General features: G+C 37.6%; 1 protein-coding gene across 3 annotated transcripts in view; it reads right to left on the reverse strand.

Annotated features, from left to right (window-relative positions):
• The window catches only part of RARS2 (arginyl-tRNA synthetase 2, mitochondrial), a 62,486-nt gene that overhangs the window by 40,442 nt on the left and 6,825 nt on the right, over positions 1-15,219 (reverse strand). For all 3 annotated transcript variants that reach the window (XR_004628563.1, XR_004628562.1, XM_034670759.1), the window contains exons 2-4: positions 8,325-8,398; positions 3,913-4,015; positions 2,396-2,479 (exon numbers count right to left, since the gene is read on the reverse strand). Coding sequence is in view for 1 of the 3 variants with exons in the window: in XM_034670759.1 (XP_034526650.1) it covers positions 2,396-2,479; positions 3,913-4,015; positions 8,325-8,398 (261 nt within the window). In the remaining 2 variants the exon portion in view is untranslated. The remainder of the gene's footprint in view (positions 1-2,395; positions 2,480-3,912; positions 4,016-8,324; positions 8,399-15,219) is intronic.

The following is a 15,219-nucleotide window of genomic DNA, read 5'->3' on the forward strand; positions in this document are numbered from 1 at the left end:
TACTGACAGGCGGAAGCTTGGTACCAAAGTGACAGGTCTTCACAATGTATGAATTGGTCATACCACCTTATAGCTTTGAAAAATTCATTATATAGTCCCAGTGATTTGGCAGTTCCTACTGTCTTTAATTTCACATTCTAGTCTCCTACGTTTGAGGATGATTTACATGAAGACATTATACTGCCACAGTTAGTGATCCAAACGTAAGCTAACATTTAATCATTCCTGGTGCTGCCCATGTTAATTCAATTGCAATGCATGAACAGATAGGTTTTATGCAAGGCTAAGTTTCTACATGCGAAAGCAATGACAAATTCATCTCTGCTTGAAAAATAAGTTTCAGACACAGATCATTGGCTACGTCAATCTTGATGACTTAAATATGTAAAAATATGTATTAATAATGGTCCCAGGGGCACCTGGGTGGCTCAGTCATTAAGCGTCTGCCTTCTGCTCAGGGCGTGATCCCAGCATTCTGGGATCGAGACCCGCATCGGGCTCCTCCGCTGGGAGCCTGCTTCTTCCTCTCCCACTCCCCCTGCTTGTGTTCCCTCTCTCGCTGGGTATCTCTCTCTCTGTGAAATAAATAAATAAAATCTTAAAAAAAAAGAAATAATGGTCCCAAAGGGTTGAATTTTTTTCTTGCTATGATCTCAAAAATTCATTAGACATGCAAATGACCACTGCTTAAAGCCTGAAAATAATGGAGCCAGATGTAGAATTTAGGTTTTGAGCAAACAAGAATTATCATTAAAAAGCTGTAACTTACAACACAGGTACATTCAATACTCCTTTTTCAACACAGGTCTATGGGTGTTCACTAGTTTAGGATGTATGTTTATTGTGACACTGAGCAGGGCTACTGTGAGCAATCGGCTTGTTCCTTTAATAAAATCACACTAACAACCAGACTCTCGGAGGATTTCCAGGTGAGAAAGAGTAGCTGGACCTCAAAGGCCCAGATCTTGTCCCTCTGCTGTCAACTGAGAAGGATTTGGGAATACTTTTAATAAGCAAGCTAGTGTGCATTCCTAAATCAGAGAAAATCTCATAGTTTGTTCATTGTAATAAAGCATGAAAATTCGTGGCCACTGAAATTTTAAATTATTAAGTAAACACACGCCTTGCTTGATATATAAACCATATCTCTGTCAGTTAAGCTGGCTGGAAAGGCAAACTCCATCTAACAGCACATTTTCCCATCTCAGGGAAAACAGAAGAGGTAACATACTGCTGCTTATGAAGTAGACTGGAGTTTGGTAGGCGCTCTGGTGAGCTGCATTTCTGCTTTTATAAAAATTGAGACTGTTGGGGCACCTGGATGGCTCAGTTGGTTAAGTGCCTGATTTCAGCTCAGGTCATGATCTGAAGGTCCTGGAATCGAGCCCCATGTCAAGTTCCTCCCTGAGTGGGGAGTCTACTTCTCCCTCTCCTTCTGCCCCTCCTCCCATTCGTGCTCTCTCTCTTTAATAAATAAATAAAACATTTATTTATTATTTATTTGAGAGAGAGAGAGCGTGCATGCCCAGGAGCACAGGGAGAGGGAGGGGCAGAGGGAGAAGCAGCCTCTCTGCTGAGCATTATTAAGCCCTACCAACTCAATACCAGTATATATTTCTTTTTTAAAAAAATAACAGCCTAAAGCATGCACTATGATAAATTTTAAATTTCAATTGAGATGAAACTCTCAACAAAAGATTTCATACCACTGCCTATCCAGGATTTTCTGTCCTCCACAATCTCACATGAGACCCAATTCCTTTATGTCATTTCCCCAACTCCTCCAGGCCATCCTGAGTTTTCTGATCTTTCTTATGCTTATTGTATCAATCCACTTTTTTTGTTTTAATACCTCTTTTATTAAAAGAATAAGCTATTTTATAGTTTCTTCTGTATAAATCTTATGCTTCCAACAGATTACAGGCTACCAGAGAGCTGAAACCAGCAGTACTTTTCGTGTATTCAATACAAAGTTCATTAATTCATTCAACAATAGTTATCTTACACCTACTGCATGCCAGGCACTGTGCTAGGAACTGGGGATCCAATAGCGAGAAAAACAGATGCTATAAGCCCAAATGGAAATTATAATTTAAAGGGTAAGAGGCATTAATCAAATAAAAAGAATGTAAAATAGAAACTATGGTAAGTTCTGTGAAGGAGAGATACCCACTGCTAGTAGAGCACATAAATGAAGGGGACAGAAAGGCACAGCCCAGGAAATATCAAGAACTGAGTAAGCAGGACTTAATTTGGAGTGGCACTCCAGTAAGGGGAATCAGAATGTGTAAGGTTTTGAGGCAAGAGGAGGCAAAGTTTTAAGAACTGGGGGGAAATCACTGTAGCTAAATCAGAGTGAGTAAAGGAGCATAGGTGGAACAGAACCCATTCTTACCTTTGTTAATAGCTCTCTGTTAATTTTGAAATTTACAGTCCCTTGACCAGTGCTGATTTCACTCACCACTGTATCACATTTCAGCTGAAAAGATTAAAAATCAAGTAAAATAAGTATGTTATAAATGAGATTTGTAGTTTTAATACTATCAAACTGGAGTCCAAAGGCAGCAGGTGCGTCTCATCTCTTAGTCATGGCATCTGGACCTGGGCCTTAGCCAATCTGTTCAAGTCCATCACTCTGACAAGTTTCCTTCTTTTGCAGCCTAGAACACTATTCTATTTTCAGAATCTCTTCCTCTTTCCCATTCCCTCACTTCAAATTCTCCATCTAACATGGAAGGACCTGCATCACTTCACCCCCACCTTATGTGCCTTGACATGCAGTGAACTCTTTTTATCTCACCCACCTTGTACAAGAGCCACAGGACATGCCATTCTGTCAGGCCCTATGCTGCAGCACTTGTACCCACACATAAAATGGAAATCATTTAAATGCTTGGTCTTCAGTGAATATACCTTAAAATTTTAACCAACTAGATCTCTACTCCTGGTGTACCTCCTGATAAAAATCTGGGTTGATTTTCTGATCAAATAAATATTTACTCAGCTACCAAAGCTCTTTGATTATACTCATTCTTTACACATCTTTTTCTGTGATAGTGACTTTCATTGTTCCAATCCTTCAGTGTGCCCAGAAGCCTCTGTGTCACATGTAATAACCCTATTTTAAAAACCCTGTTTTTTATGGTATTACACTAATAATTTAAATTTGGTCATTCTCTATAATCCTTTCCTCTTTTAGATACCAAACCCATCAAAGAAATTACAAATGAAAGAGGTTTATTAAATCATCTAGCCACTTTTCTCTGCAATCATGATTCTATTTACATCTAATCATTTTTTTTCTCATATTTTAATGCTCATCTTCTCAGAAACTCATTTTAAAAATTACAACCCACTGCTCTAATTTATCAAGCTTGTTCTTTTAAATTCAGAAGTCCATCCAACTTCAATCTGTAAATTAAATTAACACTTCAGTCCTCCTGTAAGTAATCAAAAAATTGAACAATGTCAGCTCAAGAGGAATGCTTTATAACTAATTTGAAAAATCATCTTAACCTTATAGCACACGGCTAAAATGAATTTAAATTATATTTTCCAAGGTGCCTTTAACAAAAAAACACTATTAAATTCATTATTATGGGGCACCTGGGTGGCACAGCGGTTAAGCATCTGCCTTCAGCTCAGGGCGTGATCCCGGCGTTATGGGATCGAGCCCCACATCAGGCTCCTCTGCTAGGAACCTGCTTCTTCCTCTCCCACTCCCCCTGCTTGTGTTCCCTCCTCTCGCTGGCTGTCTCTATCTCTGTCGAATAAATAAATAAAATCTTTAAAAAAATAAAAAATAAAAAAAATAAATAAATTCATTATTATGCCTGAGATAGCCTGCAGAGTTTCTTCTTTAAAATAATAAGTTTGTTAAAATGTCTAAAAAAGATAATAGCGCTGAAGTACCTTCTCTGCCAGTCTCATGGCTTGAACTTGAATATCTGGTCTTGAATGGTCATTGTTGTTTTCCAAAACAGAATCCACAGAGAGCTGAAAATCAGCTACTTCTCTAAAGACAGAAATTGAAATAGGATACAAACATTACTAGTGTAAAAACAACAAAAAAGACTAACCACTATGGATTTTCCAAATCGACACAATTTTATCAGAAGGGAAGGGTTTTGTTTTCAAAATATAAAACAAAGAAATTAGAAATATCAACTTCTATTTATTTAGAACTTTATCTTCTAAAGTTCCTCCTCTTCTATTACCTAACTGTAACTTTATATCTCTGTGAGATCGGTAGTTCAAAATGTAATAAAAACGTAAAGTGATGTACACACATCTACATAATTACCCAAGCTGAAACATCTTCTGACATTTAATAAGGAATTAGAGAATTAGAAATTAGAGGATGAGACTCTATGGGCAGAATAAATGGACTAAACCACTGTCTGTCTAATCCATTGTCACTGACACAAAAGGATATATTTTAGAGGGGTACAAATGACTTCATTCTTACTCTTGAAATTCAGGGACATGCCTAAAATACCTGATATCCATTAAGAATTTTCTTGGGCCTTGGGGCATGTGGGTGGCTCAGTCTGGGTGTCTGACTCTTGATTTTTGGCTCGGGTCATGATTGCAGGGTTGTGGGATTGAGCCCCTTGTTGGCCCCATGCTGGGCATGGAGGCTGCTTGGGATTCTTTCTCTCCCTCTCCCTCTGTGCCCTTCCTCATCCCCACCACCCCGATCGTGTGCTCTCTGAAAAAATATATATATATTAAAAAAAAAAAAAAAAGACTTTTCTTGAGCCTTAATACATTATCCAGCAGCCTAGTATGGATTATGCTTTACAACTCGAACTCACCTACTGACATTTGAGCTGTAACTACAGACCCAAGTACATCCATTTTTTTTTTTAAGATTTTATTTATTTATTTGACAGAGAGAGACAGCAGCCAGCAAGAGAGGGAACAGAAACAGGGGGAGTGGGAGAGAAAGAAGCAGGCTCCCAGCAGAGCAGGGAGCCTGATGCAGGGCTCAATCCCAGGACATTGGGCAGACGCTTAACGACTGAGCCACCCAGGCATCCCCCAAGTACATCTACTAATCAGTGTCTGTGTGATCTTGGATATTTTGCTTAACCTCTCTTGTACCTTAGTAAAGTGGTGATGATAATGGTACCTACTTCACAGTGTTGCTGAGAAATTAAATCTTGGTTAAATTATACTAACCCTAGTTCTGATGTTAAATAAAAATGTTAAACAGGCCTGAGTCCTGAGGACATGACAATTCAATTTTCTAAAGATTAACTGAAATTGTGGAAATTCATATAAGGTTTGAATGTATTTATTGTATTTATTCTTACCAAAGGACTGAGAGTTTAGCCAAGGACTTGTGCCAATAATGAGGGAAACTGAAGACATTAGTTTAACAAAATGGGAAAAAGACACGAACACACAAAGATTTTTAAAAAAATCAAATTAGAAGTAATGAGCACAACAATATTAATTGAAATTATACAGATTTGAATATACCAAAGATTAAATTTTTGGCAAACAGCTAGGATACTTTATACGAGGTATAATAGGACCATAAACCTATAGGATGGCTCTCAAACATCCAGGAAACACCAGGAGGTCACATGATTTTTCTATACTCATCTGTAAGTTTATTCTAGACATGAATAATAAACGAATGCATTTCAGTTAAAAAATTTTTCTCAGTAGAATCACAAATATTTCCAATTTGTTCCGTGGTAGAAGGACAAATAAAAAAAAAATCACCCATTTATTCTATTAACAATAATTAACACCAATTTATTAAGCTAGGAGTAAAACATGAATTCTGAAATTATATGAAGGGTTATGTGCCAGGAAGGAAGGCCCAACAGAGAATTAAATTCTTTAGGGAGGTGGGCGTGGATAAACCAGACTTGATCTGTTTCCCAGTTTTCCCTTTTGGGAGGTTTTAGTTATATATCTACAAGGAATTTTTGCTTTGTCTGTCTGTCTATCTATCTATCTATTTATTTACTTACTTAAATAATAATTTTTATTATGTTAGTCACCATACAGTACACTCCCTAGTTTTTGATGTAAAGTTCCATGATTCATTACTTGCATATAACACCCAGTGCACCATGCAATACATGCCCTCCTTAATGCTTTGTCTATTTAAAAAGATCATTGTTGAATGTGAATTACGTAAAAAGTCAGAACAAAGCAATCTAAAGGTCCATCAACAGAGGAGCATTAAAAGTGATATTTATCAAAATCAAATGATGTCAAAGGGAAAAGGGTTCAAAAATCATACATACAGTAGTTTTATAACTATGTTTTTAAATTTTTTTTAGAGAAAGAGCGCGCGAGCACACACACACAAGCAGGGGCGAGGGGCAAAGATGGGGAGAGAGAGAATCACAAGCAGGCTCCACAGTTAAGCCTAGAGCCCGACATGGGGCCTGATCTCAGGATCCGGAGATCAGGACCTAAGCTGAAATCAAGAGGGGGACACTAAACCGACTGAGACACCCAGGAGCCCCCATAGCTATGTTTTTTTAAAAGCTGTTAAGACACATTCAAAGAGAAGTATGAAAAGTACACCAACTTGCTAACATATTAGGGATTTTTTTCCTTATTCTTCTATATTTTCCTGATTTCCTTAAGATTATGTTTTGCTTTTGTGAGAGAAAAATTAATTTACCTGTCAAAACAATCCATTGTGAAGAAGGAAAGTGGGTAGGGGTACAGACGAAACACAACTGCTGTGTGCCAATGACAGTGAGTGATGACACATAGAGGTTTCATAAACTATTCGCTCTACTTTCATATTGTTTATTAAAAAAAAAGTTTAAAAAGCAATAGCTACTTTTCCACTACTTCTGAGGAGCTGTTTTGGTGTTAGGGTGAAACCCCACAGACTTGAGTATTATTGGCTGGTAACAAAGTCATTAATCCTGTCTACTATGATCAGTATTAAGCAGGAATTCCACCATAGCTGATAATATAATCGAGAAAATTAGGAGGCCCGCATAAACTGATTCATAGGACATTAAATAAACCATATAAAGAAATTCTCCTGGCGCTTAATAGCATTTTAGAATAAAGTGAGAAATACAGAACAGTTAGGCTTTGTTTTTGTAAAGGACATCTGAGTTTATTATGACACAGCAGCAGAGACTCTTTTTATTTTAAATCAATTTAATATGCAGAACTTTAGACTTGTAGCCTAGAAAAAGTTTAAGATCCTCCCCAATATTTATTCTCTATACACCGAAGGTATAGTGAAGTATAGTATCATTAAAGTAGAACTGCCCAAAGGAGCTCCAGGCAGGTGAAGAAAATCTTTTTCAAAAGATAAGCCAAGATTGTTCAGCTTATTAAAGGCCTCTGAAACATAACACAAAAGCAGATATTTTCATTATTATGCAAAATGCCATTTACAAATTTTTATGAAATAGATAACTGGCTTGGAGTATCACATTAATCGATGTGTAATTATGAGATCCTCTTGGACTGTGGTTGCCTTTGTTCTTAGAACTCAGTAAAGGAAGTTGCAGCAGGCCCCTCTAAAGATGCTTTCTTTCAACAAGCCCACATGTAGCCTTTCTCTTCCTCTTCCACTTAACTCTTTGTCTATTCTGGGAACAATAATATTCATCCTACCCTCTCTTAAAATCCTGACAAAGTTAAGGAGACAAAATATTAGGTCATAATGGCACTGATAATTATATCTTTCCAAAGCTTGGGGCTTAAATGCCTACCATATAGCTAAGTCTTATCATTATTAATTGACTGAGAGGGCATTTTATCCAAATACTGAAATTGTTCTAGCCAAATGGTAAAGAAGTATCAATTAGAAGGACCAACCTTACAAAGAGATATCTTCCTGTATCCAAGAAAGAAACTAAGGGTTATATGTAACCAACAGTTTTCTATCACTGGGAGTCCTCAAATGGAATCAAACAAAAAAACCTAGCAGGTAAAAACAGTACTATAGTAGTCAAGCATCAGATAGGTGTATAATCTCTTAAATCCCTTAAAACCCTAAAATTCTAACTGCAATCTTAGTCCTTTTATTTGCTACTACAGAATTAAATTTTGACCTTGTTGCTAATTTTTCTTAAAGACTTTGCCATAACTGTCATTAATATCATAAACATCAAACAACATAAGAGTACTAATTTAACGTGCCATGTCAAAGTAGGTAAAATACAGATTTTAACTTCATTATTGAAGTGAATCCGAGTAATAGGTTACAATGTATTTTATGGTTAATTTCAAGGTCTGTTCTGTAAACTGAAGAAAAACAATTTTTTTTTTTCAAATACTGACAAAGTCAGCAACATTTTAAGTTGTTACAAATACTTAACTCTTTTCTGGAAATTGGAACCGCAGATATTGACTTGATCAAGTTTTCTGGTGGAAGATCCAACACTCTGGAAAGCTAAACATTAAAAAAAAAACAAAACAAAACAGAGCAAAATTGTTAATAATTTGTACCAGATTCAATGGGATACTACTCATCAATAAAAAGACTATTCAGATACTTAAATGAGCCTCGAATGCACTATGCTAAGTGACAAAAACCTATGAGAGACACAAACAGAGAGAGAGAGGGAGAGAGAGAATCTTAAGCAGGCTCCAAGCTTGGTGCAGAGCCCCGACCCTGAGATCATGACCTGAGCAGAAGTCAAAGGTCAGATGCCCAAATAAGCCACCCCAGCCCCACAGTATATGCTGATTTTTAAATTTAAATCTCAGACTACAGTCTTTTTTTTTTTTAATTCTAGTCTTTGGGAACTACATAACTAAAGCCCCTACAAAAAGGTTATTTCCTTAGGCCATTTTCCTAGGAGTAGATAAACATTTCCAATGCATTTATAGAATAATGGCTATAACAGTTCATGTTTATACTATAAAGTGTTTTGCCAATATAGGTAAAGCAATAATATTATATTTATATATTATAATTTTTCCTAGGAGAAAAGAAGGATTCAAATTCCAGCTCTACTTTTACTATGAGTCCATGGGAAAGTCATCTTACATAAATGAGCTTTTCACTATGAAAAATGGGGATAATCTATTAAACTAGAGGTTCTTATAAGGATTAAGAAAAATGTGTCACATAATAAGCACATAATAAATATTATCTTCTTCCTTTAAAATTAAGGTTTTATTTTGGACATAATGTCTCCCAAACTTAACATAACCACTAAGATTTTCTGCCTATCTTAAATATAAAGTCTGCTGGAAAACAAAACAAAACAAACTTAGTTATACAGGTCAATTTTAAAGCTTTCCAGCTGACAAGTTTTGAACTTCGATAATAAAATGTTTACATTCAAATGAACAACACACAAAAAATTCTGTTTCCAATATAAACTAAAAGCTACTTAAAAATTGCTTATTTCTGGGGCTCTTGGGTGGCTCAGTAGGTTAAGCGCCTGCCTTCAGCTCAGGTCATAATCCTGGGGTCCCTGCCTGGCAGGGGAGTCTGCTTTACCCTCTACCTCTGTCCCCCCGTGCTTGTGCTCTCTTGCTCTCTCCTCTCTCTCAAATAAATAAAATCTTTAAAAGAACTGCTTATTTATTATACCTCACTTGCTCCAAAAAAGGCTCTGAGGGGAATTAACACATAAAAATAAAATGGAGGTATAAAATCATACCAGAAAACCCAAGGTAAAGATAGTTACTGTGCTTTTTAGCAACCAGATACAAAAAGGAATCTAACTATATAGTACAGTGCTGCCTGGCAACAAACTTTTCCTAAAAGTAAATTCTAAGACCAAGTTATATTCACAAAGATTTAAATACCAAAGCAGAAAATATCTTCAATAGCAGTTTTCCAAAGGCACAGAAACATTTTTTATGATGTAAATTAAAAAACCAAAATAAACAGACTGAGGGAAAAGGAGAACTGGAGAGTCACTTTTTACAATGAACACAGTTCCAGTTTTATAAATGAAGAACTCTGGATAGGGTTGGTGGTGATGGTTGTATGTTAATGGACTTAATGCCACTGACTGCACATTTAAAAATAGTTAAAATGGTAAATTTAATGTTGTATATATTTTCCCATAATTAAAAACAAAACAAATTAAAGAACCTAAAAAGTCTCTGGGATGAAGTAGTGGAATGAAGGCCTCTTTATATAATTTCCCACCTCCCAACTCCCACCCATTATCAAATTAAAACGAAAAGGGTGGAAGAAAGAATGATGAGGAGAAAGAAAGGAAGGTAGGTAAAAAAAACAGGCAGACTGGTTGGTTCTCCAGCAACAAATATATAGGATAGGCACAGTCCAAAGTTAGAAACTTCAAAAGGGATAGCCAAGGAGACAAACAGCAGCTTCTGAAGAGGAATGGAGAAGCCCTGTTTGGCAAGGCTCCTAACTCGAATTTACACTTCTCATCAATACCCCAAGCTGGAGAGAAAAAGATGAATCCCAGTATTTTTTTCATCTACGACTGGAGGGAGATGCTATAGAGCTGTGGGAGAGGAGTAAAACAAAGAAGTGAATTCCATTACTTTCCAGAAGTGAAGATTCTAGGCAGGACACTAAAGTTCTCTCCAATGGAAACACAAGACATTCCCCAGTTAAACGGAGATCTTGATATGGTTTTGTGTGGGCAGTAAGAATCAGAGGAGGAACTTTTATAGGAAAGTGAAAAAATATCAGAGCTGGCTAAGCAAAAATTTAATATGCCAAGTCAGAGTTGAGGAGTAATGTATACAGGACACCAGAACCTACCAGAGAGACAAGAGTGGAAAAGCCCTGGAGTTTATATTTTTGTAATCACAAAAGCAACGTAATTGGGCCAAGAACAAATCTCAAATGGAGAGTGAAATCTCACACAATGCAGGAACAAACAGAAACGTGGGCAGAATGGTCAAGCATAAGCAAGATGAAAAATAGGCAAAACAAGTAGGCAAACTGAAAGTGGGGGAGAGGGAGGAGAGGGAGGGAAAGAAGATCAAAGAACTCTAGTCTAGAAAAATAAAACCAAACGAATACAAAGACATTCATCGAAAGTGCTTAAGATTTGTGATTGTAGTAAGAACTGAAAGGCAGAAAAAGAGATAAAAGGCAGTTTAAATATTAAATAGACAAATTGATGATCAAACATTTTTTATTAAATAATTAAGAAATACAAACGAACATTCATAATTGAAAATAAATAACTGAGGCCTATGATAATCAGAGAATACAGATTTTAAGAAACATAAATTGAAAGCAATCAGAGAAAGATAAATAAAATTGGGTACAAGATAATCCAACCTTAGGATAACTGGTGTCCCTAAAACACAAAAGAGGAAAGAAACAAGCAGACAGGAAGATAGGTACAGTGGTTCTCCAGAAGCATATACCATAACGATAAAGAGACAAAACCCAAAGCCACACTGTTCCAAAAGTGATAGCCAAGGAAAGATGCAAAAGGTTCTGAAGCAAAACGGAGCAGTCTTGTGTAGCACAGGGCTTCTTGGTCTCTCGTGAGAAGGTATAGAGACTAAGCAACAAAACCCAAGAAAAATAAAAAGTATTCATAGATACAGATCTTGGCTTCCCCAAAAGCAAGGCCTGAGAAAAGAACTCTGTGCAGGTAGTTTATTTGGGAGGTGATTCCTGAGGGTGTAAGTGACAGACTGAGAAGCATGAGGAGGAAAAGTTAAGACTGTGCTGTCAAGGTTACTGCTACAGGCAATGGGGGCTTAATTTCCACGGTACCTCCTAAGAAGCACATACAGGTCTCCCAAAATGGTCTATCCAAAAATAGGAAGCAGGAGCTTCCATTCCCCACCCACTTGAGGGTGTTAACTGCCACACTTGAGCTGAGTATAGGCCGGAACCAGCAGGCTTTTAGACTAGATGAGGTGCTACCGGCAATAAGTTATTGGAAGCACATGTGAAACTGGTCACACTGGAACCAGAAGTGTGACCAAGGTGATTGGAGGGCATAATAGTCAATAAAAGGGAAAAATCTCCCTGAAATAAGGAACCAAATCTAATTGTGGTATACTGCTGCAATGATACCCAACAGTCAAATGCAAGAGCTAGACCTCCATGCATCATTATGGATACGTCTTTAAAAAACTGAGGCTAAGAAACAAAAAAACCCAAGTTGCAGAAGGACGATTACAGTCTGTCTACAACTTAAATAAGATTAACTTGTAAGAGAATACCATTTAGGGATACATTCATAGGTAATAAGTGACATGCATGATAATAAACACAAAACCTCACATGGGAGGAAAGAGTTTACAGCCACAGATGGGTACCCAGGAGATTTTAACAGTAATAGTTTATTTTTTAAGCTGGGTGATGGGTACATAATAACTATACTTTTCCCCATGATTAAATATTTTGTTTAAAAAATATCTACAGATCAAAATAAACTACTATGTCAGGAAAATATAATTTGGAAAATTCAACAATGAGATACATCCTGCTTAAGTTATGAAATTTCAAAAATAAAGCACCCACTCAAGAAAACTCCAGGGATGAAATAAATGCACTTTACTTTGTAGCCATATTACCTAACCGCAAAGATCACGACCTGGTTAAAGTAAATAAGTTAGCAATGATATTATATAGGACGAGATTCTCCACAGAAATAGTAAATTTCTCACCTGCTCAGCTCTTTTTTTAATCTGAATTGACAACATATGAAAATTGATAAATTTTAAAATAACATTGGATGGTTGTATGCATTTGCATCTGCATATCCGTCTTTGGAAAATTCAAATTCAGAATTAAATGATCTGGTGTTACTGACTTATTTCTAAAATGAAGATTTTCGTATTACTTCTAAACATGTGAATTTTCTTTTTTAAATTATTTATTTTAGAGCGCGCACACGCATGTGGGGGGAAGGGCAGAGGGCGAGAATCTCAAGCAGCCTCCCTGCTGAGCAGGGAGCCCCACATGAAGCTGATTCCCGGATCCAGGAGATGTTGAACTGAGCCAAAACCCAGAGGCTGACACTTCATCTAACCGACTGAGCCACCCGGGTGATTTAAACCTCCTTTTGATACTTCCAGGGTTATTTTATCTGAGAAGTCAAAATTTCTTTAAAAAAAAAAAAAACAAAAAACAAGTTAGGGGCACTGGGTGGCTCAGTCAGTTAACGGCTCAGGTCATGATCCCAGGGTCCTGGGATAGAGCCCCGCGACCGGCTCTAGAGGGAGCCTGCTTCTCCCTCTCCCTGCTGCTCTACTTGTGGTATATCTCTGTCTATGTCAAATATATAAAATCTTAAATAAGATAAAAATTTTAAAAAAAAGTTTAAAAAAAAAGGTACCATGAGCCCTTCTGAAAAATCTGCTTATAAAGAAATCCAGCCAATTAAGCCATACCTTAGGAACAGGACTGGTGGTAAGCATCTTATCCAATTCAATACAAAATGTGTAGGAGGGGCGCCTGGGTGGCACAGTAGGTTGAGTGTCTGACTCCCTGAGTTTCAGCTCAGGTCATGATCTTAGGGTCATGGGCTCTGCACTCAGTGGGATGTCTGTCTGAGATTCTTTTCCCTCTCCCTCTGTCCTCCCTGCACCCTTCCACTGTCTCTCTCTCTAAAAATAAATAAGTAGATCTAGAAAAATGAAAATGCATAAGAAACAAGTTGTGCAGATACGGTTAATAGACAGTAAGTGTTACAACAATTTGAGTGAGAAAGGTACCCAAATTAGAAAATGTAGAAGAAAGTTATACCAACTACAATAATGTCTTCACCTCTAACGGCAAGGATTGATACTATATAACCTAGAAATATCAAAAATTTTTTAAAGATTTATTTGAGAGCATGAGAGCGCATGTGCGCACAAATGGTGGTGGTATAGAGGGGGAGGGCGAAGCAGTCTCCCTGCTGAGCAGGGAGCCCAACATGAGGCCCACCCAGTAATGAGGGAGCAGAGGGCTAGCTGAAAACAAAGCATAAGATGACACCCTGCAACCTCCCACCACCCCTCACTCCCGGGTGGGACTTGTACGACATTCTTTCAGGAATCTCCCAACTATCTTAATGTTAATACCTTGATAGATGGGAAAACCACCTTAACTTGACAATGGCAAGGCCTCTGATATCTTCTGGGTTGGTCCTCTTTAGCATATGAAAGTTGTTTCGAAAACCTTTTTTCTTACTTCCCCCAAATCCCGAGGATATAATCAGCCACTCCTCAAGACCCCAGTGCAGCAGCTCTTTTTGCCCGTGGGCTGTGTTGCCGTGCTTTAATAAAATCACCATTTTGCACCAAAGACGTCTCAAGAATTCTTTCTTGGTCGTTGGCTCCGGACCTCACCCCACCAAACCTCACCTATATTCCAAAACCGCATTACCAGGACTGCAAGATCATGACCTGAGCTGAAGGCAGACGCTTAACCCACTGAGCCACCCAGGCGCCCCTGAAATACCAAAAATTTTTTAAAAGATTCCAAACTGTAGTTTTTCGGGGTGCCTGGGTGGCTCAGTGGGTTAAGCGTCTGCCTTCGGCTCAGGTCGTTATCCCAGGGTCCTGGGACTGAGGCCTGCATCGGGCTCCCTACTCAATGCGGAGTCTGCTTATCCCTCCGCCTGCCGCTCCCCCTGCTTATGTTTTCTCTCGAGTGTGTGCACGCTCACTCTCTCAAAATCTTAAAAAACATTGTAATGTTTTCCAAAATCTCATTTCATAAAGTAGAGGACTCATTTCAGAAATACAGCAATAATTCTTGAATTACATTTTAATTTCTCCTTAAACACAAGCAAAACTTTAATATTTTTAACTTAAAGCAGCATTTTGGTCATGGGTATATGGGGAATCATAATACTATTATACATGTAGTAGTTGGATACTTTTTTTTAAGATTTGAGAGAGAACACGAGCTGGGGGAGGGGCACAGGGTGAGGGGGGAGTGGACTCCCCATTGAGCAGGGAGCCCAATGTGGGGCTCGATCCCAGGACCCTGAAATCATGACCTGAGCTGAAGGCAGACGCTTAACCGACCAAGCCGCCTAGGCACCCCAGTAGTTGGACATTTTCTATCATACAACTTAAAACAAAAAAACCTCAAAATAAAAACGCATTACGATACAGCCCAATTTCTAAAAGAAAGCATTATCTATCCAGTATTCCTTTTATTCTGCCTGTATATCTGCAAATATTATCTAAAATAAAGGTCAACCAATGTTAATAATGATTATTTATGAGGGAGGTGTTTTTTTTAATTCTTTTACCTTTTTATATTAATTCTTTACAATGGCCACACACTTATTTTTGCAAAAATGAGAA

The sequence above is a fragment of the Ailuropoda melanoleuca genome, chromosome 10 (genome assembly GCF_002007445.2).
Source record: "Ailuropoda melanoleuca isolate Jingjing chromosome 10, ASM200744v2, whole genome shotgun sequence".
Classification (NCBI taxonomy): domain Eukaryota; kingdom Metazoa; phylum Chordata; class Mammalia; order Carnivora; family Ursidae; genus Ailuropoda; species Ailuropoda melanoleuca.